The sequence below is a fragment of the Phaenicophaeus curvirostris genome, chromosome 3, assembly GCF_032191515.1.
Source record: "Phaenicophaeus curvirostris isolate KB17595 chromosome 3, BPBGC_Pcur_1.0, whole genome shotgun sequence".
Classification (NCBI taxonomy): Eukaryota; Metazoa; Chordata; class Aves; order Cuculiformes; family Cuculidae; genus Phaenicophaeus; species Phaenicophaeus curvirostris.
In genome coordinates, this window is record NC_091394.1 from 90,258,627 (window position 1) to 90,282,560 (window position 23,934).

The 23,934-nt window shown below is 40.6% G+C and overlaps 1 protein-coding gene across 4 annotated transcripts in view; it reads right to left on the reverse strand.

Moving 5' to 3' along the window:
- Window positions 1–23,934, reverse strand: part of KCNQ3 (potassium voltage-gated channel subfamily Q member 3) — a 207,500-nt gene that overhangs the window by 36,788 nt on the left and 146,778 nt on the right. For 3 of the 4 annotated variants that reach the window (XM_069854678.1, XM_069854676.1, XM_069854675.1), the window contains exon 2: window positions 1,000–1,090. In XM_069854678.1, the coding sequence (XP_069710779.1) occupies window positions 1,000–1,090 (91 nt within the window). Of the gene's footprint in view, window positions 1–176; window positions 257–999; window positions 1,091–23,934 lie in introns of those variants that run through there. The other variant, XM_069854679.1, reaches the window with a different exon arrangement.

Sequence of the window (23,934 nt, forward strand, 5' to 3'; positions counted from 1 at the left end):
AGAGCCACATAAAAACAAGCACAGGAGAAGGAAAAATAAACTCAGGCTCTTTCAAATGTGAGAAGGTGGGTCTTAGCAGGGTAACAGGAAACAAAAGCGAGTTTCCACATTTTCTAGGGGATGAGAGTGTTTTTATACAGGCATTTTTTAAGAGGGAACATGCAAGGGAAATTCACCTTTCATTCCTTTCGGCATTTAGCTCTTGCTCGGATCTACATGTCTCTGGGGGTATAAGGGGAAATGGAAATTGAGATCCCAGAACTACCTTTGCTGTACAGTTTCCCTAAGGATGACTTTCTACAAGGCCAAGTTAAGGGATAGCTTGAGTTCTCTATTTCATGACAGCTAAGGGAACAGAGGAAGTTCTTTGTTAGGGTCACTTTCATAGAATGATGGATATTTATACTTAGTGAAGGAGGTTTTCCTATTTTTTTCTCCTTCTGCCAAATGTGAGGCATATAGAAATACTGTCTTGAGCATGAACTCCAGCATTTATAATACTAGCATGCTGGAAACAGAGAGAAAGGAATCTATCTGTGACAAATATACTTTCTGTCGTGTACAGTCATTGGTGGAACTGCTTGCAACAATTTCAGTTACGCTGCAATTGGGAGGAAGCATGAATCCAGTTCTGATGAACCCCCTTGAAACAAATCCTGGGATTGGCAGAATCCCCCAGAAGTGAATTTTCAGATGTGCTCAGGTCTGATGTGGAAATTTATTGATGCTTCAACGGGAGAACTATTAAGCAATTGTTGAAAATACATTATTTAAAAGCCTCAGGCTAGTATTTTTTCTCTCTCCTTACTTCCCTTTAACTCAGTCAGTTTTGGCAATGAACCAGGAACTCTCCAGTATGTAAGTGTATGGTCTCTGCTCCAAGACCAACAGAAGAAATTTTATTACATGCAGAGCTGGCAGTAAGTTTCCATCGCTTCTGAAGGGGCCGATTTCAGTTCAAAGACGTTACTGGAGTGATGTAGCAGCCAGTCTACTTACCAGCAAGAGAAGCCAGTCTCCAGAAACAGTTTCATACTCCTTGAAAGTAGTCAGGACAGCTAAGATCAAACACCCCAAGACAATCAGAAATCTGGAAAGAAATAAAATGAAAAAACACAGCATGATTGCCCCTCTCTGTATTTGCATTGGAGATATTGCCTATAAAAATTTGAGTGGAGACTTTCAAGGGGTGGTCACTTCCCCTCGCTGAGCAGTGAGATGGGCTGTCATGAAGATCAAGACTTCTCAGCCTGGACAAGGGGAGCCTGGCAGTTAAGAAATCATGTTAAGATCCTAAATCAGTTCTGGGACAGACATACATTAACTAACTTGACTGCATTCTTCAGGAAGGAAACTGATTATACTTTATTTGGGGAAAGGATTGCATAGTATGACAGACAACTGCAATGCTCAGGAGGTCTATTCCAAGCTGACACGCTGTGTGCTTCACAGAGTGGCACTGCAGTTTTAGTGGAATAAACCTACTTGGCACATCCTGAGGCCCAAGAAACAGTAAATGCTCCAATACAATGCAGCACCACGACAAATCTTCCCTTGAAAACTCCACTGAATTCCCCCTTTTCTTTCCCTTTTTGCACTCGTTTCTATGCAGATGAAAAAAAAAAGAAAAAATAAAGGTTTGAAAGATAAACAATAGAAAGGGTGAGGTTCTCCTCCCCAATAAATGTATTGTGCTATAAATCACTGTTCTTGTGCTATTATCTGTCTGTGAGGGTCCAGAACACAGAGATTTGATAGAAAATTTAACTCTCACTGCTGGTAAATCCAATTCAGTCCAACCTAAAGTCACGTTGATCTGCTTTGTAAAACTATTCCCAGGTTCAAGCCTTTCAAAATCATTTATACCTAAAGAGGTAAGAAATATCAAGGGTGTCTTGTGATTACTGTGAAGCAGAGTGAGAGAAGCTCATGTTCTAGTGTACTTCATGTACCCAGATCATGGGCATTTTAATGTGCTCCCAAAACCTGAGCCACAGGAACAGAGGGGCAGGCGGTCATGGAAATATTTCAGAGCTTAGTGAATAAATTGGAAGGACATCCCTGTAAAAGCTCTGGGTCTCTTACTTTCATAACTAGTGCACATCAAAGAAATGACAGGTATTAGGTACTGAAATCATCCAGGGGAAAAAGCTTGTTAAGACTCAAACCATGTTTAGTGCGTATTACCTGTTATGAATTTCAATTTGATACCTAAAGTGTGATTTCATTTCTTGCTGTACAAAACTCCACTTTGCTTCACTGGGTGAAATGAGCAGAGTCCACAGCATCGTTTTTGGAGCTAGAGTAACTAGCTAGAGTAGCTAGAGGTGAGCTTCAAACAGTTCCTACTGCCTTTGGGGAAGGGATTTCCTTCAAACAGCATCATAGTGCCTTCCATGCGAGGAACAGGCAATAGTGAAACACTTCAGAGAAAACCCTGAAGGATTACTTTTCTGTGGCTTTCCTAACATTAACTATTCAGATTGAAGTTTCCTATGTCAGGAAAATTTCAGATCAGCCATTTTGAGCAAGATCAGAACAGAAATAAACGCGTTTGATCATGCTAAATAATTCTGAATCTCTTTGATAAGTTTCACCTTCTCCCACTTACCAGCCATGCTCTAGAGTAAGGTTTATGTAGTTCGTAGGAAACAGCCTTTGGGTCCAGAATGTGTCTTGTACCTTCCACCTACTACCACATTCTTGCTGCTCAAGGCATTCAGTAGTTGGCAATTCTGCAATACTCCTGCAATGCTCTTGAGCTTGTTTTGTCACACCATACCTTGCTGTCCTCACCTTGCAACTGCAAAGCTCACTGGCTTCCCAAGACCTACGATCCAGCTGCCCTGCAAGTCTATGACCAAACTGGTGAGAGCCAAGACAATGTAAGTCCTATGATTAGCTATAAACCACCTAAGATCTACAATGTTACAGTCATTACAGTGATACCATCACTAATTCTCCATTCTGAATAGCCTTGAGCTACTGCTACTTGATGCTTTCCATTAGAGACATTTCTTCACCCATCAGCTCACAAGTATCTTTTAAATGATTTAATAAAAGGTGAAACACACTGAAAACAGTCCCAGGAAATTACATCATCATCTACTTAAACTAAATTTGTGAATTTACAACACCATTTAACAGAACAGCACTGTCAATTAAAGAAGATGCGCAGATTTTTCTCCAAGAGGAAGACAGAAGCTAAGTCAGCAGTGAAATCGTAATCTTTTGCTTAAAAATGCCCACGGTTTTACCACTAGAGGGTACCGGTGCTCCATAGAGCAAGGGGATTGGGCACTCTCCAGTTTTCCTTCCCCGTGAAACAAACTCAGTGCAGGCGATGTTCAGGTAATCACACCCATGTATTTGATATGCAAGAAAAGCAATTTCTTTGGTCACTAAAATAAACAAGATGTTGGTACTAACAGACAAAGGATGCTGCTAGCCCAATTGCTCTGTGTGCCACAGCCCATGCTGCACGCTCCACTGCTCAAAATAAGAGCCCACCCATGAAAACAACAGATTATGCAGGATGAAAAAAAAGTAAAACCAAGGTCAGAGGGTGAGACTGCAGATCAGAAGTCACCATGAATAGCTTAAATCCCAGCAGGGGATGTGGTCTGAACTACATGAATGTAGCCCAGAAGAGTCTCAGAGGTGCAAATGCTGTGCAGGAACTGCAGTCCCAAAAAACACACAGCCCATAGACTCAGGATCCTGCTCCTTCCTGCAGAACTCCAGGGTGCATAGAGATGAAAAGCCTATGTTGGGACACAATTGTAATCCATCTTGGAAGGGACAGCTATCCTCCTACTGCACTCTTTCCGCAGGATAAACAAACACCCACTGCAAGTTAATCAAATCACATCTCAGCAATCCTCTCCTAGCATCTGAAATGACGACCACATTCAGAGCACTTCATGAATTTTAATCTCCATTGATGCTGTGTGACCCACCAATTTCCCTGAACCCTTTTCTGGTTTGGATACTGGTATTTATGAAGCCTAGAAGTCTTCTTTCTACAGAAGATGCTACACAGGTGTCAGTGTCTTTTCATCAGTCCCCTTTGCTCTGAAGAAATCATAGAATAATAGAACCAAAGAGTCACTAGATTGGAAATGACATTTGAGATCGTCAAGCCCAACTGTACCTGTCCACTACTAAATCATATCCCTAAGCCCTTCGCCTACCCATCTTTTAAAAACCTCCAGGAATAGCGACTCAACCTCCTGCCTGAGCAGCCTGTTCCAGTGCTTTATTACCCTTTTGATGAAGAAATTTTTCCACCCAATCTGAACCTCCCCTGGCACAACTTGAGGCCATTCCCTCTTGTCCTATCACCTATTGCTTGGGAGAAGAGACCAACACCCACCTCTCTATGACCTCCTTCCAGACAGTAGTAGACAATGAAAATGCCTCCCCTCAGCCTTCTCATCTCTGGGCTAAACAACCCCAGTTCCTTCAGCCGCTCCTCATAAGACTTATTCTTCCACCTCTTCATCAGCTTTGTCACTCTTCTCTGGACATGCTCCAGGGCCTCAATATCATTCTTGTAAAGTGGGGCTCAAAACTGAACACAGTATTTGAGGTATGGACTCACTAGTGGTGAGTACAGGGGCAGAATCACTGGTCCTGCTGGCCACGCTGTTTCTGATACAAGCCAAGATGCTATTGGCCTTCTTGGCCACCCGAGCACACTGTTGGCTCATGTTCAGCTGGTTGTTGACCAACACCCACAGATCCTTCTCTTCCTGGGAGCTTTTCAGCCACTTTTCCCTAAGCCTGTGGTGCTGCATGGGGCTGTTGTGTCACAAGTGCAGGACTGCAGCTGGCCTCGTTAAACCTCACACTGTTGGTCTCAGCCCGTTGGTCCAGCCTGTTCAGGTCCCTCTGTAGAGCCTCCCTACCCTCAAGCAGGTCAACACTTCCACCCACCTTAGTGTCATCTGTGAACTTACTAGGGGTATATTCAATCCCTTCATCCAAGTCACTGATAAAGGTATTGAACAGAACTGGTACCAGCACTGAGCCCTGGGGAACACCCCTTGTTAACGAACTCCAACTGGATTTAACTCTATTTACCATAAGTCTTTGGGCCCCACCATTCAGCCAGTTTTCCACCCAGGAGAGTGTGCGCCTGTCCAGGCCAGAGGCAGCCTGTTTCTCAAGCTAAATGCTGTGAGAAATGGTGTCAAAGACTTTACTGAAGTCCAAGGACAGTACATCCACAGCCTTTGCCTCATCCATTAAGTGGGTCATCTTGTCATAGAACAATACCAGGTTAGTTTGGCAGGACTTGCCTTTCATGCTGACTGGGCCTGATCATCTGGTTGTCTTGCATGTGCTGTGTGAAAGCACTCAAGATGACCTGTTCCTTGACCTCACCTGGCACCGAGGTCAGACTCATAGGCCTGCAGTTCCCTGGATCCTCCCTTCAGTCCTTCTTGTAAACAGGTGTTAACGTTTGCCAACCTCCAGTTCAGTGGAACTTCCCCTGTCAGCCAGGACTGCTGGTAGATGATGGAAAAGGGTTTGCAAAGAACCTCAGCCAGCTCCCTTAATACCCTCAGGTAGATCCCATCTGGCCCCATAGACTTGTGAATCTCTAATTGGCTGAGCAGGTCTCAAACCATTTCCTCTTGGATGATGGGATCTTTGTCCAGTTAAGCCTAAGCTTCCTATTGAACAGTGTGTCACCAGGTGGCACTCCAGATTCCAATACTGTAAATCAGATCTGCAAAATGAAGATCTGAATTTGTTTTTTTCAGTTTATAGAATCATTCTTGCTGTCATTTTATGTCCTTTTCCACAGGCCATTACATTGTATCTATCTGCAGATCTATGCCTAAAATCCTGATTAGTTTGTTGTTTCAGACAACCAAATTGCAGTGCTCTTTTGTCACTGTCACAACTAATGTGTTATTCTTCTAAATATATGTTCTTGTCATTGGAAATCACATGTTTAATACTCATATTTTCTAATCACATTATTTTGGTATATTAGAGACAGTATTCCAAAAACAATGCGTATTTTTTTCCAGGAAAGAAGGACTATGCTAGACCAGGAATCTAATGCTTCTTGGATGAATGTCACAGACTGTTATGTTTGATATATATGCTTTCATTTGAAGCCAAGATAATACAGATCTAGTTGAGGACTTCTGTATTTATTCCATATACAGGTGCTCATCATGTAACCTGTTCACCATCTCTTCCTTCAAAATTTTAGGAGCAGTTCACATAGTAATTTGCCTGTAATCTATTCCAAAACAGCAGTCCTTCTGAAGCTGTCACAAGAAGGAGATACATCATCCACAGGCCAAACAATATTTGCATCTGGCATCATTTTGTAAAATTTTTGTGCTGTGTGACAAAATGTTGTCTCAATTAGGCTTACAGTTAATAGAGAGGAAAGTGTGCTTCCAGTGTACAACTCATGCTGTTTTAATGTAGATGGCTCAAGCTCATCAGAAACACTTACAGAGACCATTTCTTCTCTACAACTCTAAGGAAAGACTCTCACGAACAGCTGCTAGGGCAGGGTTTACTCTGTGAATTAGCTGAATGCTACCCCTTATGTTCAGCCTTGTTTCAGATATAATTACAAACACCAACTTTTAATTATGTTTATATATTTTAATTACTGAAAGAATTAGCCTACCAGCCATATCAGTCCACTTCTGACATGACCAGGTATCTCTGAAATCCCTTGCTGTAAATTTAGGTATCACATATGCATGCGATTGAGGATCCTGCGTACAAAATAATCTGGTCTCTGGGCAGGAAAGCCTCTTGAACAGTTACTAGTAAGAAATTCCTTCTGCTGCAACAGTGCACGGACCTCTGTTTGCTCTCACATTTTCAGTGTAATTTCTTGCAAGCCATTGGAATTTCCTCTATCTCTAAATGCTCTTACAACTCTGAAATTTGCTTCAGTTGGTGCTTTCCTATTTTCCCTTAAAACTTGTGTTCTAGTTTCGTTATGTTCTGCCACCTGGTAAATGCTAATGGATTTCTCTAAGATTATATTAGGAAAATCTGGCACTGTTTTGCTCAGTTTTCTGTTTATGGCTTCCGATGCAATATGGTCCTAAAATCACGGTTCCCACACACTTTCCCAATATCATATTGGAACAGCTTTCTTTTCTTCAGCCAGTGGCTTTTACCCAGAAGGATTAAAAATGCATTTTTTTCTCACAGTTCTTTCAGCTGCTCTATATGCCTACCCACCACCTTTTTTTCTGCATCCAAACTTCAGTTTTCACAGAACATCTGCAGTACCATGCACTGATCATTTTATAGTTGCTAATGAGAGGTTTGAGTAGAAATTTTAACACTAAAAAATGACAGTAACAAATATTTGAGAACAGCTCTTCAGAGAGAAAAGAATGCATGCCTCACTACACAGACTTCGGAATATTCAATTTTTAATATTTAGAGTCTTACTTCTCTGCTATTCCAAGCAATAGGCCACTTACCCTAACAAAGATTAGTACTCAGAAAAAGATGGTGAGGAAAATATGAAACCTTTGTGAGGTTACATATGTGCACTGTACAGTGGGGTATAGGGAAGTGCATTGAGAAATTCAATGGAGATCCTGGAGGAGGAGGAAAAAAGCAGCAAGTGTTGCAGGTAGGGATTTTCAAAGATTCCTCTTTCTCCATGACCACAGATTCCACTGAGAACACACAGGCCCCATGCCATCATACAGCATGGACAGAGTAGGAATGTCATTCTCAGCAAGCTGAGTTGCAGTCTTGCTCTGCTACAATGGCAGAGGCAGAGCAAAGAGCTGCACAAGATGCTGTAGGAAATCCTAGGAAGTAAGTAAAGGTCCCCAAAAGACCCTTACTTTCACTGATATACCTGCTGATCTGGTAGGTGACGAAGTTTTAGCCCAGAAAGACACTAGCCCAATTATTACTGAAGTGAGACACTCAGTCTCCTTCAGAGCAGGGAGCTGAGCCAAAAACGCCTAAATGCTTGCTTATGCCAGATCTTGGCTTCTCATTGGCAGGAGTGCCTCCAAATGGGCTTCACTGTTGTTTCCCGAAGTTTGGAAAGCTTTTAAAAGGCAAGATCTGGGAGAGGAAAGCTGTGCTTCACAGCAGGGCATTTAAGGTGCAAATGAACAGCTATCAAATCAGATGATTCCTCTCTCCTGTCATTCATGTACAAGCCAAGATTAAGGGCTCCCCCTCTTGCTGCTTTTTCTTCAGGTCCACTCCTAAAAACTGCCCTATGTACCACCATCGCCATCTTCCTTAGGGAGTCTGACATGGTTTGGGTCAGCAACATCACACAGCATGAACACCATCATCCTCGATTTTCTGCTCTAGAGGACATTTCGGAAGAATCACCTGACCCCTTTCCCAAGTTTGCTGGCATCAGAGTGCAAAATAGAGCCTTCCATTTCCCTGTCTGATTTTTCTCATCCTGGAAGACAACAGTCATCCACTAAGATACCATTTCCATCTTGTCTCTGAGACAAGCTTTAAAGATGCTCTGAGAGGTCTAGCGTACGTAGGTCACAAAAAGAGGCCTAGACATCTTATCACTTGGGCAACTGGGGAACAGATTGCAGAAGCGAAGGAGAGGCACTGAAAGCATTAACCACCAAGGAGTTCGATGTCTCCTATCCTCCTATGGCTTGAATAACGATGGAAAGACCTCTGACTGTCACAACTAAATATTCTGAGTTTCTCTGTTAGTGGCTTTAAATTCTATTTTTATATTAAGTGAATGACATTGGACTGAACTATTTTATCTGCCATGACTAGTGTATCTGTCTATGGGCTTATCTCTGGCTGGCAGCATGCAGCTAATTGAGTTGAGACTCATAGACAACGAAACACGGTGGGCCACGCAGCACAGCAAAGCAAGAACAACACAGAGCCAAACTGCATTTCCCAGCAGCCCCAGCTGCAATAATCACAAATTAAATGAGTTTAAGAAATGCTTCAAACAGGACATTCTACAAAGGACATTAACAAATCTGTGTGACACCTTTTGAAGGTAAATGTCAAGATTCATACGTTATTTTCTGCTAAATTTTCTGAAATAAAAGTATAGGACATTTGAAAGTCAGCCTGAAATTCAGCAGTCAAGTGCCCAGCCTTCAGCAAACCCCACAAAGAAGTAAAATGAATTTAGAGTATAAAGAGAGCCTAAAGTAAAAGCAGTAACCATCCACGTCAACATCCTGAGTAGGAATTTTCAGGAAGGTACCTTTGAAAGCATTACCAACACTGTTGTATCCAGAGAGATGGATAATCAAGGAGTTCATTTCCAAACATGAAAAAATCTCAAGGTTACTCAAGAATTCGGTTCTCTCAGACAAACATGCATTGATCTCCCCACAAACTCTTCCCAATTCTTTAGAAAGGAGGAGAGGAATGTGTTAGGGAGGTCCAAATAATGAACCGGGAGAAACTTCTGAACTCAGTGTTGTGCCTTTGTTTTAAATTTCTAATTTGTTTTAAATTTCTAATATCAGGGAGCCAGCACTGCCTGGAAACAGTCTCTGTAGTCTGTAATATAGAATTTCTAGATAGGGAAGTGATAACATCTATTTGGTTGCCAGCCAGGTTCTTACAGTGAACCGAAAAGAGACTCTTTACTCCTTACCTAAGACTTTCAATCCATTTCAGAGCTTTGGCAGTTTTGGGGTCTTATGTTGTTGATCTTACACTACAAAAGTACATACTTTTTTAAACAATGCCAGTACTTCCAACATTATCTAGCACTTTCAGACAGGTGGAATTGCCAAGCAAAAAAAGCAGTTTCCAATTTGGACTGTAACTTCTTTTCCTGTGCCATCTCTATCTCCATCATACACTCACTTTTACGTGTGAAAATGAGCATTTTATACAACGATTTCTATTTTCACAGGGAGTGGAAAATTCAGAATAAAAGTTGCATCATGCCATTCCCAATGGACTTTTTTTGCATGGTCACAGATTTTCAGCTGTATAAGGAAAAGGTGCATGGCTGCACATGACCTGTACCCTGCAACAACGCTGTCAGTACACTCTAGGCCCAAGGAGCAGTTCAGTGGGCAAAGAAGGATGTCCTGGCAGTGTACCTCCTGTGGAGCCAGATATATGGCTCACTTCTCTCAGATTGAGTGAGATCTCTGGATTACAGGAGATAGATATCATCGCTTTTTGAGTCCCTTCCTGAATTTTCCGGCATTGACTGCACAGAGAGTTCAGTTTCGACTGTGACACAGGGCAGTTGACTCAGGACTTTTCTAGCTAAAAGCATGAAGTATTACAGCTAGAATGGAAGAGAGATCTTTTCTACATGGTGTTTAATCATTGCCTGCACTGGAAGAATCAGAGGTCTCAGATCTTTGCTTTGAACCATCTAGCTGCTGGTTTGTTTTTTTTTAAGTCCAGAAGGATTTTTTAAACAACTTCTAATTTTTATGAGTGAAGAGTTCAGAGTCATCACTGCATCTTACTCTGTGTCACAACATTGCATATCAGTTTTCCATAACAAAGTGGTTATACCTATGACCCATTCACAAATCCAGTGGTGCTGAAATACTGTTCTTACTTTATTCACAGGGAGAGGAGTAGAAGGATCCATGCTAAAAGATGCAATGGCTAAACTCGCATCAGAGTAGCTGCGGATCAAATGAACAGCTGTAGTGTGGAGGAACTCTTTTTCTTGGGATACACAAATTAACAAAGACAAAATACTATGTTAATAGAGAAATCAAATCTCCATACAAATTAAACCAGATTTTGAGACCAGTTTAATTTGATGCTGTCCTATGAACCTTTTCTTACACCAGACTTAATTCTTCTTTCATGCTTCAAAGATAATCAAATTGTAGCCTATCACTGATGATCATGCAACTGACCTCTTCTTCTCCTCTCCTCTCCTCTCCTCTCCTCTCCTCTCCTCTCCTCTCCTCTCCTCTCCTCTCCTCTCCTCTCCTCTCCTCTCCTCTCCTCTCCTCTCCTCTCCTCTCCTCTCCTCTCCTCTCCTCTCCTCTCCTCTCCTCTCCTCTCCTCTCCTCTCCTCTCCTCTCCTCTCCTCTCCTCTCCTCTCCTCTCCTCTCCTCTCCTCTCCTCTCCTCTCCTCTCCTCTCCTCTCCTCTCCTCTCCTCTCCTCTCCTCTCCTCTCCTCTCCTCTCCTCTCCTCTCCTCTCCTCTCCTCTCCTCTCCTCTCCTCTCCTCTCCTCTCCTCTCCTCTCCTCTCCTCTCCTCTCCTCTCCTCTCCTCTCCTCTCCTCTCTCATAGTTCTATATCAACTATGAGATGATTTTTTTAACAATTCATTTGGAAGAGAGAAGAGGAACAGAACCCGGATTTCAACCCTAAAATGTCAGCTGCTGCCTTGATGGTTTAACATGTGACAAGATATGTGGTCTGAATAGAAATGTGAGGTGGATAGTCAGTTGCTTAGAGGCAAATCCCTTTATAAAGGCTTTTTGTTTCAATTCTACATCTTCAAACTAATGAAAGTATGTCAATAACTTGAAAGTGATTCAGTGAAGGTGCTTACAGAAGATGTGTCATGGAATTTCTACAGGATTGGCACCTCCACAAGAAAGAGTGTTGAAGGGTCCACAGCTCCCAGTGGTTTGCAGACTCGAGGTGCTAACACAGCTGCTAAGGCCAACACAGGAACAGCTGAAGCATATAGTACTGATAAGTTTTATGTTTTCCTTTCTCACCTCCAGTTCACATTCATTAGTAAATTATGAGTTGTGTTAGCATGGCAAATGAATCACATCCTCTTTGAAGGTGAACATTGGATAAGCTCTTTAGAGGTCATTCAATCCTCAGAACTCTGATTTACACAACTAAACAATAACAATACCACATGGCATTTGTACCTATGTACATTTGATGCCGTTTTAAAGTATTTCTGCTGCTTTGCATTACCATAAGCAATTAATCAGCATTCAAAATTCAGAACAATCATCTGCAAGCATGTGATATTTCATTTGAAGTCCGAAGCTGAAGTCTTTGGAGGTTATCAGCCTTTTCCAGACCTGCCCAATTTTATTTCTGAAGTGTTTTGCCAGCATCTGAGACAATGCTTCGCAACAAAATGTATGATGGCCCTTTTGCTCAACTGACTCACTAATATCTCAGACTACATTACTGTTCAACCTAACAGTCCCAAACAAATACAATCCAAGCAAAACTTCAGGAAAAAACAGCAATATGGAAGGGAATATTTTTTTGTTTTCTTAGAAGTAAGAGCTCTATTTAGTTGAGTAAGTAATTTGAAACAGCACAGAATTCAACATACGTAAGTACATTTAGAAAAATAAAACCCAATTTGTAGTAATGAGAAGTTCTGCTTGCAGAATACAATGTAGCAAAGCAGTTAAGTTTGTGCTAAATCTCTGTTGGGACTTAATTTTTTATATCCTCAAAGAAAATTAAATCTTTGGTTCTCTCTAAAATGGAGTAGTTGGTTTTACTGAAGACAGGACCTCTACAACAAGGAGTATTGGGCAACGTGGGATAGAGTCTCAACTTAACTCTACTATTCTTATTTCACATTCATGGGAACAAGAATGCCTGTTCCTAATTCAAGCTTTGCCACCTTCTTCTGTTGTGGCATCAACAGAGAGTGTGCTGGAATCTCAGTGTCATAATAAATATGTAAGAGTGGAGAATTAAGTCCATTTTCAGGTATAGCATGGCAGAACTGACCACCCAGTCAGCCAATAAAACTCATTCATGAGCTGAACTGCGCTCAGCTCCACAGACTGTACTAACTAGATCAGTGGAATATTATAATAGATACTTAACTCATATGTACACACGCAGAAATGTGCTTGCATTGCATTTCTTAATCATGAGTTGAATCTCACCTAATGTGGGTGAAGAAAAGCAGAAAGCCTGGAGCAGAACAACACTAATGCTATGCTCACAGCTTGAAGTGCCTCTGCCAGTCATGAATACTGTGATGATGGGGAAGCTTTGCATCAGGCAGGCAGAGCTTTTCCCTTTTCCTGTGAAATTAAGAGTACTGCACAGGTCTGAGTATCAGCTCTGGGCTTTTTTATTGACCTTCCAGAAAATTGTGATGATGGACACAGACATCTAAAATACATGGATTGTCAGATTTTCCTCCCTCCATATCCCACCAGGACATCTCCAGGGATGGGGTGACCCACTCATCATGTGATTAGAGAAATTATTAGTGAGCACTAGATAGCGACTCTTTCCTGGGTGAAAGATAAGAATCAAAGTATCTCTCCAGTATTTCAACGCTCTCATTATATATGAATATTAGCCTTGGCTATCTACAACACTGCCTGCACATTTGTATTTGGTATAGCATGGCTTGAAGTTTTTCTCCAAACTGATTAGTTATTTAGGTTACAGGTTCTAACTGTTCCAATGACATTACAATGACTTATGAGTAGTCTTGATCAAAATGCTCACAACTGATTTGACATTGATTTTTCCATTGCTTACCAGAAGCAGTAGTCCTATAAAGGCTCAGAAGCCTGGTCTATATTCAAAGTAGTCCTTTTTTTTTTTTAAATAGGAGATTAAAAAGAAGGACAAGATTTCTCTTTCAATATCCCTTTCTTAATTTTTTAATAGGATATAGTTCAAAGTGCCTTCAAATCAATGAGAACATTTTCATTGGCTTCAATGAGCACTGGAGCTCAGCCTTACCTTTCTGCCAGTTAAGATTTCTTCCTGTGTTTTGATTCAGTAAGAATTAGGCCAGGTACATGTGAAATACAGGCTGGGTGGGATTCACCTCATCCAATTGCAAACACTGCCAGTGCAAGTGTCTGCATCCCAGGGTACCTGGCTTGTTTTAAAGCAGTGCAGAAAAGTGAGGACCTTAAAAGTATGATTCATCTGCTCTGTTTTAGGTATCTACTTTAGGAGGAACTATGTATTAGAACTGCCTACTTCTCCAAGTGGTAAAAAGAGCCCCAGGTGACTAGGTCAGATGAATCTCACTCACAATGTCAAATAACAAGCCATGAATCAAACCTAACATTCTCTCACAATGTTGGGGATGATAAAAAAAGACTAAAAGGGAAAAAAGTTTTCCACTGAGCCCCAGGGCACAAATATCTAAATACAGCCTTTGACAACAGCAAAAAGAAGTGTTACATTTTCTTACTCTGTCTTACCAGTGTAACCACACATAACAAATTTGATACTCAGCTATTTGCCATATTGAATATTGAAAAAAACATGAGATGAAGCCAAAATTAACAATGAGAAGTTCTTAGAAATACCTCCCATCACCACTTTATCCCTTGAGGGTGCATGCATTCTAGTGGTTTTCTGTGGTCAAGATAACTATTAAAGTAATAGTTTCTAAAGAACAAAAGCTTAATTTCTCCTATCTAGGTATTGTTACAGTTAAAGAACTGTGGAAGAAACCAAGTATTGCAATTCTACCACAACGAGTAAAACTGTTAGACCTGGTAACTATTAGTTTTCCAGTTTTTTTAATTCTGAGGGTGCTGTGGTAAGTCTGATGATAAAGTTAATTACTCACAAGAACAAAACTTGAAAGGTTTTCATGGTGAATACTTCACATTAAATTATTAGCACTATTTCAGTCATTGTGAGATTTTATAAATAAGCACATGTTTACACACAGCTTTACTTGTAAGGTTATCAGATGTACGTCAAGGTGCCCACTGTAATTTTACGCCAATCATCTGTAATGTGGCAATGGATATTGTTTATCTAACACAAATGATTCAACATGCCCATAATAGAAAGCATATAATTCAGTTCTGCACCCACCACTACTAGAGTTATGGAAGAGACTAAGAAGTATTTCATGCTTTAGGCTCTTGAGGGAACTTTTGTTCCTTCCTCTAGCATGGATCATTCTGTTCTGTAAATACTTTTTGCCAGACACTTTGAATCATTCTCCTTATACAAGATATGCAACACTGTGCACAAAAGTAGGAACAGCTTTTCTTTTGGAAGATAATTTAATAATGTAGTGGTCATTATATACATTCAGTTGCATCCTTCTGCCTTGTTTTAGTGCTTAAACTCACAATGTCAGCATTATTTTTTCTGTCATTTTTTAATACGTGGAAATCCTTCATGCTGCAGGATACTGCCATACATACATTTTTTTTCTCAGTTCCTGAGAGCTGGTTGCTTTTGGTTTTTTTAAATTTATTTCTTGAAAAACTTTTATTAGTTACCTTGTTTACAGAGTAGGAAGTAAATTGCACGTGTCTGTCTAGACATTCTTTATTATAGCATTAAACTTTCCATTAAAAGATCAAAAGAAGGGTTTATACTGCAAACATCAGATCCAGCAATGACTTCATAGACTGATTTAGCAGCAATCCCTATTAATCAGTTGATGCCCCACAGACTTGAACTTCATGAGCTAGATGATAAAAGAAGAAACAAGAAGGAGACAATCCAGGGGTTACTGGCTCCTCTTCATGTGCTTTCACAGTACAGCAAGCTAGTTAGGAGTGGCAGAGACAATGTGTGAAAAACTGCCTGCAACCCCTATTTACTATCCCACTGTGCTTCTTGGGATGAGGAGGTAGAGAAGTTGGAAGTCAAGATGAGCCCAGGAAGAAGAGACAGATCGAGGGAAGACATTTTAAGATTTAGGTTTTTTCTTATTATCTTGCTCTGATTTGATTGGTAATAAATTAAATTAATATCCCCGTGTCCACTCTATTGTGCCCATGACAGTCATTTCCTGTCCTTATCTTGACATGAGTCTTCCATTATATTTTTCTCCCTTGTCTGCTGAAGAAGGAGGAGCAGTAGAACAGGTTTGCGGACACCTGACAATCAGCCAAGGCCAACCCACCACACCTGCCCACTAGTCCACTCCACCTACAAGACTGCAGTCTCCTCCATGCCATGCACCAGCTTGCTTACCTTGTGAGTAAACTCCAAACGGAAGAAGAGCTGGTAATCTCTCAAACTCTCTGTGCTATTTGTGGACTTTAGTACCTCATGGCCTCTTCAGTGAGGATAAAACTAACAGGCTGATGCAGAAATTTCTGAGGAAGCTGAATGATCACTTGATCACGATTCCATAATACAAGATAGATAAAACCTCAGTGATCAGAAGAGATGGCAAGACTCCAGCTTGTAGCACTCCAGCTACCAGCACTCAGGAGAACCAGCATAAATTGAAGTGTAAGACAAAGTTATCCTGGGTTAATTTTGTCTACTGATGCTCCACATAAGCACTGCTACTCTTGGGGATATTTTAACTAGAGAAAAACAGTTAATGAAGTTTCTAATCCTTGGGAGTCCAATAGCAACTGAGAAAATTTGAAGCATCAACATCGACACCTTGGACAGATTCACAGAATCATAGAATTGTTTGGGTTGGAAAGGAAAACTAGTCCAACCCTGCAGTGAGCAGAGACATCTTCAACCAGATCAGATTGCTTAGAGCTCCATCCAACCTGACCATGAAACTGGATCTCTGGGCAACCTGTTAAAGTGTTTCATCAACCTCATCATGAAATATTTCTTCCTTATATCTAGTCTAAACTGACCCTCTTTTAGTTTAAAAACATTACCCCTTGTCCTATCACAATAGGCCTTACTAAAATGTTGTCCTTGTCTTTGTATTAAGTCCCCTTTAGATACTGAAAGGCCATGATAAGGTCTCCCTGGAGCCTTCTCTTCTCAGCCTGTCTTCACAGTAGAGGTGCTCCACCCTTTTAATCATTTTTGTGATCCTCTTTTAGACCTGCTCCAACAGGTCCATGTCTTTCTTGTACTAAGGGCTCCTGAGCTGGATGAAGTATGCTGGGGGGAGGGGTGTGTGTTTCATCAGAGCAGAGTAGAGGGGCAAAATCACCTCCCTTGACCTTTCGGACATGCTTCTTTTGATGCAGCCCAAGACACTAGTGCACATTGCTGGCTCCTATCTAGTTTTTCCCTTACCTTCATTTCATCTTGTCCTCAGCCCTATAGGCTGGATCTTGGCACCTATGTAGAAAATAATAGGTTTAGGGGGAGTTTAGGTCATGTGAATCCATTTCCTAGGCTCCACTAAGCACCACAAATTTCTATTGACATCATTGCTTTTGCTTTTTTTTTGCTCTGCAATAGGATTTTGGTCCAGGTTAACAAAAAGATTATCTGTGGTCCCAGTGAACAAGTTTCTGAATGCACAGCTTTACAACCTTAACCTGAACTGGAGATCCAGATCAGATCAAATGGCAAGCCATACTATAGTTACTTGTTGGTACCTCTAACTTAACTGTAAGATGTTCTAGTATCAAAATGTTAGAATTAATCAAGGTAGCTAGGGTATTAAAGCAAATGTAGCTGAAGTAGAAATGGTTAATTTTCCATGTTGACAACTGATTAATTACTGCAATGAATTAATCGCCCAGTACAAAGTCTGTGCTGTCACAGTAAACCTATTTCCATTATCATTGTACCCTGGATAAAGCCAGCTCAGGTACTTCTACACTCCATGGAAACCTGTCCCATAGTTGTATTGCTTCTTAAATGCAGTACATATACAAAGGCCATCATTTAAGGAAAGTAATGACAGCTTGATCAGCTGTGTCATAAAATCCAGAGTCTTTGATTCACAGGATGACACACTTTGTGTACCTTACTTCCACAGTCTGAGTTAAACTAAGCACTGGATTTGGCATCAAGAAGGGATAAATCTTCACATCACTCTGGCACTGAAAATTTGCTTAGACTTAAATATTTTCTTTTTCCCCCAAAATAAGGTGTTGCCCATTTCTTACACTTATCTGAGAATTGTTTTGCTGTAGCAGGGAATTAGCACAGTCTCACTTTTCTTCATGCACATTACAGTTGAGACACTTGGTCTTTAGTATAGGCATTTTTTTCAAGCTCATTGTAGAGGTGACTTTGTCATTGTTCTGGTGAATGCAGTGCATAAATAGACAGTCTCTGGTACCACCTGAAGAAAACACCTGATCTTCTGTGGCTGCATGCCACTGAAGCCACAGGGGTGCAGGAGATGTTGTAACTCCAGCATATGCAGCGGTCAGGCCATTGAAATGAACCTAGAAAGATGCACATCTGTTCCCTTACTCCACCATCCTACGCTTCCTACACTTTCACTGACCCAGCTTTGCTTCCTGGTTCCCAGAACAGTGATAAGATCCTGATGTGAGAGTAGAGGGTGTTAAACGAAAAGTACTAAATAAAGAAAGCAGACATCAGCAGCTTCATTTTCCCCCTGTCAGTATTAAAATATCTTTTGATGAATACAGAGAACATCTTTTTATGTGATCTAAAAATATTACAGGAAATTAAAGAGGGCTGTGAAGATGTTAAATCTAGAAAGCATATTCAATCATTATAACATCTTTTACAGTGGTTTTAGCTCTGATTTAAGCTCAAAACCTGAAAGTAAACTTAACTTTGGAGCGCTTACAACATTTCCAGAGTGTATGTTGGTTGCTATATTTACAGACAGTGTTACATGAGTGTATTTCTCTCTTTACATGAGCTAGTCATCAGACAGCATACCACCATGTAGTAATCCAGAATACATCTGCTTGGTATACAAGCATTATGGAGTCAAGAAAGTTTAATTTTACAGTTTTAACTGCATGAATTGTTGACTTGCTTAGATGTGAGCAACCAAAAATTAATTCACTATTTTTAATGTGGATACCCAGTTATTTATAAGCAAGCTTGTACACAGGAGTGAGCATGTACAGGTATAACTGAATTTATTTTCTGGCACTAAGCACCCTAGAAACATTGGTTTGCTGCTTCTAGGAGAGTTGGAAATCCGAACTAGCTTGATCAACTAGCTTGGCCAACATTAGGAAAAAGTTTTTCACAGAAAGGGTCATTGGGCACTGGAACAGGCTGCCCAGGGAGGTGGTTGATTCACCTTCCCTGGAGGTGTTTAAGGCACGGGTGGATGAGGTGCTGAGGGATATGCTTTAGTGTTTGATGGGAATGGTTGGACTCGATGATCCGGTGGGTCTCTTCCAACCTGGTTATTCTGTGATTCTGTGATTCTGTGATTCTGTGATTCTGTGTGATTCTGTGATTCTGTGATCATCACCTCTATCCTAAAGAAGAAAAGAGATACAGAAAGAACATCTGTGCTTTGGGGAATGAAGCCTAGAAACAAACATTTGGGAAAAGGAAAGCAAGAGCTTGATCTTATACTTACAGAAGTTACTAGCAAAACTCTTGGTGACTGTAACAGTGAATGATAAGATCTTAAAGCCTGCGCCTAAGAGAAGAAGAGAAGAAACAAGTCTGTGATAAATGACAGTGGGCACAGAGAAATGGTGACAGTCAGACAGCAAAGCCCATAGCCAAACACTTTCATGTGAAAAGCTCCATGCGTCAAGGACCTACACACTTCTGACGTCTGGTAATTTTGCTCTTGGGGAAGGTGGCTCCAAATGTATTGTCACTATACACTGAACTCAAGATGTTCAAAGGTGTTGATTATTTTTCTTTGACAATACCGTTTTTTCCTTTTAGTCTATCTACTGTAAGCTCAAGAATTTTTACCCCACTAGTTCTGGGTACCCATATCTCTAGTGAATGAGAGAAGCATGAACGAGTTCTTTAAAGAGAGATCTTACAGTTGTAATTTACACCTTTACATTGTAATAGCTGAGAATACAGATGGTAAATTGAGATGCCCTTTAGCTAATGCTGTAGATTCATGTGCTTTTCAACAGACAGAATAGGAGAAACCTACTAGAGCTATGAACAACTTGGAAGCATACCAGATTTGTTCAAGGTTTTATTAGGAGAAAGAATTAAGTTTGAATTTTACTGTGGCAGTTTTGAAGGCCTGGGGCTTTAATCCTGCAAAGACTTTACTGTGCAATCTGTGCTGGATGTTACAACACCATACATCATTCCCTATTCACAACACAATTCTTTTCTGATTGAGATTTTTGAAAACTTTCACCTCTCATTGATCAGCTGAACTGCACAAGGCTGCAGAGCTTGTTAGGATGTAATCCTTTGGGGGATTTACATTTTAACAGACTGCTTGGGTTATTTTTGGTTTGTCATGTGCAAAGTGACTGTAATCTCATTGATACCCACTGAGAAGGCAGAAAGGATGATGGCAGTGCTGCAGCTGGTGGTGCAAGGTTATTCTTAATTTTGATCTGGCAAAGGAGTTTTCAGCCATCATGAACGACAAGATTTCTTCTCCCACTCAGCCAGTGATGAGCAGACTTTCAAACATACTATCTTAAGAAGGTATAAACAAAGCCATTTCAAAGTCAAGGTTAAAAACCTCAGATACTTCATCACCCCTTAGTATGAGAATATGAAGTTGCACCCTTCTCTTTCCTCCCTGCCATGATCAGCTATTTCTTTAAAAAAATCTGCAATTCATGTTCTAGGAGGAAATTGACAGTTAAAGAATATCTTACCTTAAAATGGAGGAAGAAAATTTTTAGGAAAATGGGAGGTTTGTGGATATTTTTCACTGAACTAAGGTCTGGATCAACTTGTCAGGCAACAAAATGGAGGTCTTTAACATGACTTAAGAATGAATGAAGCCACTGGCTGCTAAAAAAAAGAGCTACTGGAAAATGCTTTGTTTTAATTTAGAATGCACTGTTTCAATAAACAAGATAAGTGGGAATGATTTCAAGGGTTTGTGGGATGACACACCACCTTAAACGAACAGAGTAAAATTTTCCATCAATATCAGCACTGATTTGAAACTGTGGATGTTTTCAAAGCTAAACCGGTCTGAGGGAAAAATATATAACAAATTATTTCCAAAGTAAATCCTTCCATTCACCCTCAAGGAAATGTCAAAAAGAAACATGTAAGAAGATCGTTCTATCTAATTACATAATGTAAGCAAATCTCTGAATAACAGCTGCAGCATGAAGAGGGCATTGTTAAGTCTTCAGCACAGGCATCAATGTCTTATGATTATCACTCATTACAATTACTTTGTTGCACACTCAAAACCCAGTTGCTAAGGGGACCTGAAAGCTATTTAAAGCCAGGAAGTGGCAGGCATTTTTATGTATTCTCAGTGTAATATTGTCTCTGTAATCCTACTAACTTTAATGCAAACATTTATGGTGAGGGGTATCACCTAAGTTGAGCAACATGCCTACCATCTTGCACATAATGATGGAAGAAAGGAAGAACAGTATAGAGGAATGATCTATGGCTAGCAGTCAGATCTTCATATAGAATGAGCCACTGATTTGCATATAGTCTGATGCCAAAATGAAGCCACTGCATTTATTCCACATGTCCATGTTCAAAACATTTTAAACCCTACCACTGATGAAGATCTAACAAACCTCTGTATAGTGCATGTCCTGCTACTTCCTATAGCCTGACAAGTATAAGATAGGTTACCTAACCTGTCTGATGCGATACAGTATGCAGGCTGATAACAAGAGAAAAATCTAAAGGAAGAACTGTAATTGAAGGCAAGTATCATCCCACATGGATAAATGCCAGATGCTTTACAGTTACACTTTCCTCTCTCATGGGATTTGTCCACACAATCCAAGATAAGATAAGATTATTCAAAGAATCTGCTTGACTCTAATCACATTTCTTAAAATTATGGGGTTTTTTTGACTTTTGGGTATCAGTCTGATGCCTTTCTGCAATTTTTGCAGACAGGGAGCTGAGATGTAACCTCAAGTACTGTCTCTCAGTGCAGTCTTGTGGTGCTCTTGTGATTCCCATAATTTTGAAACACTCCACAGAAGCAGGACCCAAAACAGCAGAGGAGAACATTGTTTGTTCTTTTCTTAAGGTGAACACTTCTATCAGGAGTTTTCTATTGAACCACATTAATAATAAGCCAATAAATTAATTCTGATATCTTCATAATTATCCTCGATGATGCCACTCCATACCTAGTTTTGCCTTCCCTAAGTTACACAGGTAACCTCAGCATGAAGCACAAATCCAGAGTTCAGCTGAAAGGTAGACTTCAAGAAGTAAAAATTTATACAAGCTACAGGGTCCATATCTCCTGGAAATTTCAAGGAGCCAATGTGCTAACAATTTTAATTAAGGGAGGTGTAATAGCTTGTCAAGACAGTCTGAAAAGTGAAGCTTGTACTCAATAATAATAATAATAATAATAAAGCCATGTTTAGTGTTATTAACACACAACAGCTTTGCAATTTCCTTTGCAGGAGGCAGGTTACAGACTTGGAATATGAATTACCTTGCACTAATCCTATCCATACCAAACACACACACACACACAGATGCTTTTACAATGTAACTGGTCTCTATACAGCCTAAATTGAAACCATCCGTTGCTTTCCAGTGCTTATCACCTCAGTGTCTGATTTTAGCAAAACCTGGCAGCCAAAAGCAGGAATTGAGTAGGAGATGAATGTTGTCTGGCAGTCAACAACTGTGGTGGATTTTCCAGTGGTGCTGATAATAACTCATTAATCACAAATAAAACCCTGCAGTAAAACAGCCACTGGCTCACAGCATAAGGGGGAAGCATAACTACGGTGAAAGTGAGGACCCTCTCTGCTCCCTTCCAGAATGCCACGTGGCCCATGTGGTATCTGCCAGCACAGCCCATTTTCACAACCATAACTGCTATCAACACACACATCCCACTTCCAGGAACACCTGTCTTCCTGACTAATGGGGTAAAAGCCATCTCTAGTACATGCACCATGGCATGTCAGACAAGGCAGAGGGCTCTGCTGGGGCAAAACTTCATTTCAGCAGTGGTGTGAGCTCACAGGTTGTGGCTATATAAAAGAAGACACTGGCAAAAAACTCACAGATAATATCATCACAAGGTTATCCAGGACCAAATCAAAGATAGCCACCCTTGGATGTTACCCTTTTTTGAGTCTTACAACTCTTCACACCATTGAAGCAAGCAAATCATTTTGGCACTATGAATACAGAAGTAAAGTGACTTCATCTAGTGCACAGTGGCTGTTGTGACCTTGGTGAAGGAGTGAGAACAGTTTCTGTCTGCCTGCGAGCTGTGGCTTGCTCCCCGTCCTCTTCTTGAGGAGAGCCTAGGACCTGCTTGTGTCAGTTCCCAGGTCCCTGCAAGCCCCAGTCCCTAGCTGAGCCCCTGACATAGAAAGGCAGGATAGACTTCACAAGGTGATAACCCACATTTTTAATCTTGCCACTCTGTGCCATTTTGCTCTTCCTTACTACTTACTATGTGTTTCTCCAGCAGTCTCCTAGCCTACACATGTTGGTCAGCTTCTCTAAATCCTGTTAGTTGTGGCTTTGTCCAGAAGCTGTAAAGCATAAAACATCACAGCCCATCACAACCACAACCCAGAAGCGATGACAGCTCCAGAGAGTATCTCAGGCTGTAAACATGTATCTGGTATTTAGGATTCATTTTATGTTATCTTTACACATGCAGACTGAGCATAAATTTTAATACATGAGCAAACATCCAAATTCAACATACCAAAAGAGAAAACATTCTCCTGGGACCTGCACAAAAGGCTGTTTAGTGGGTTTGGCCTCTAAGGCTTGCCAGTACCAAAACATTTTGACATTTATCTTGTAACTGCCCACTGCTATTTTTTTTTCCATCTTATTGTTTGCTCCCTAGCACCCTGAGGACACAGTGTACTTTACACCAGAAAGAAATACAAAGTTTGTCCTAGAAAAAAAACCAAACCTATAAACAGAAACATTTTTACTAGGGAAAAAAGAAAACCAAGGTATCCCTTACAGCAACTCTTTCCTCACCCTAGCAGAAGAGCTCTACCACCTTCAAAGCATCAAATGAATCCGTCCTGATCTGATTTAAACATTTATCCATTCACCTTTCATTTTAAAATATAGCCTTCTGGCTCTAAGATATTAAACACTTAAAAGGATGAAGGTTTCCCTCACCTAACAGTTGCCTTAGGATAATCAGTGTTCAGAGCCTAGGGGGAAAGATACACATCTGCAGTCTTGAAGGTACTAAGATTCAGACCCTAT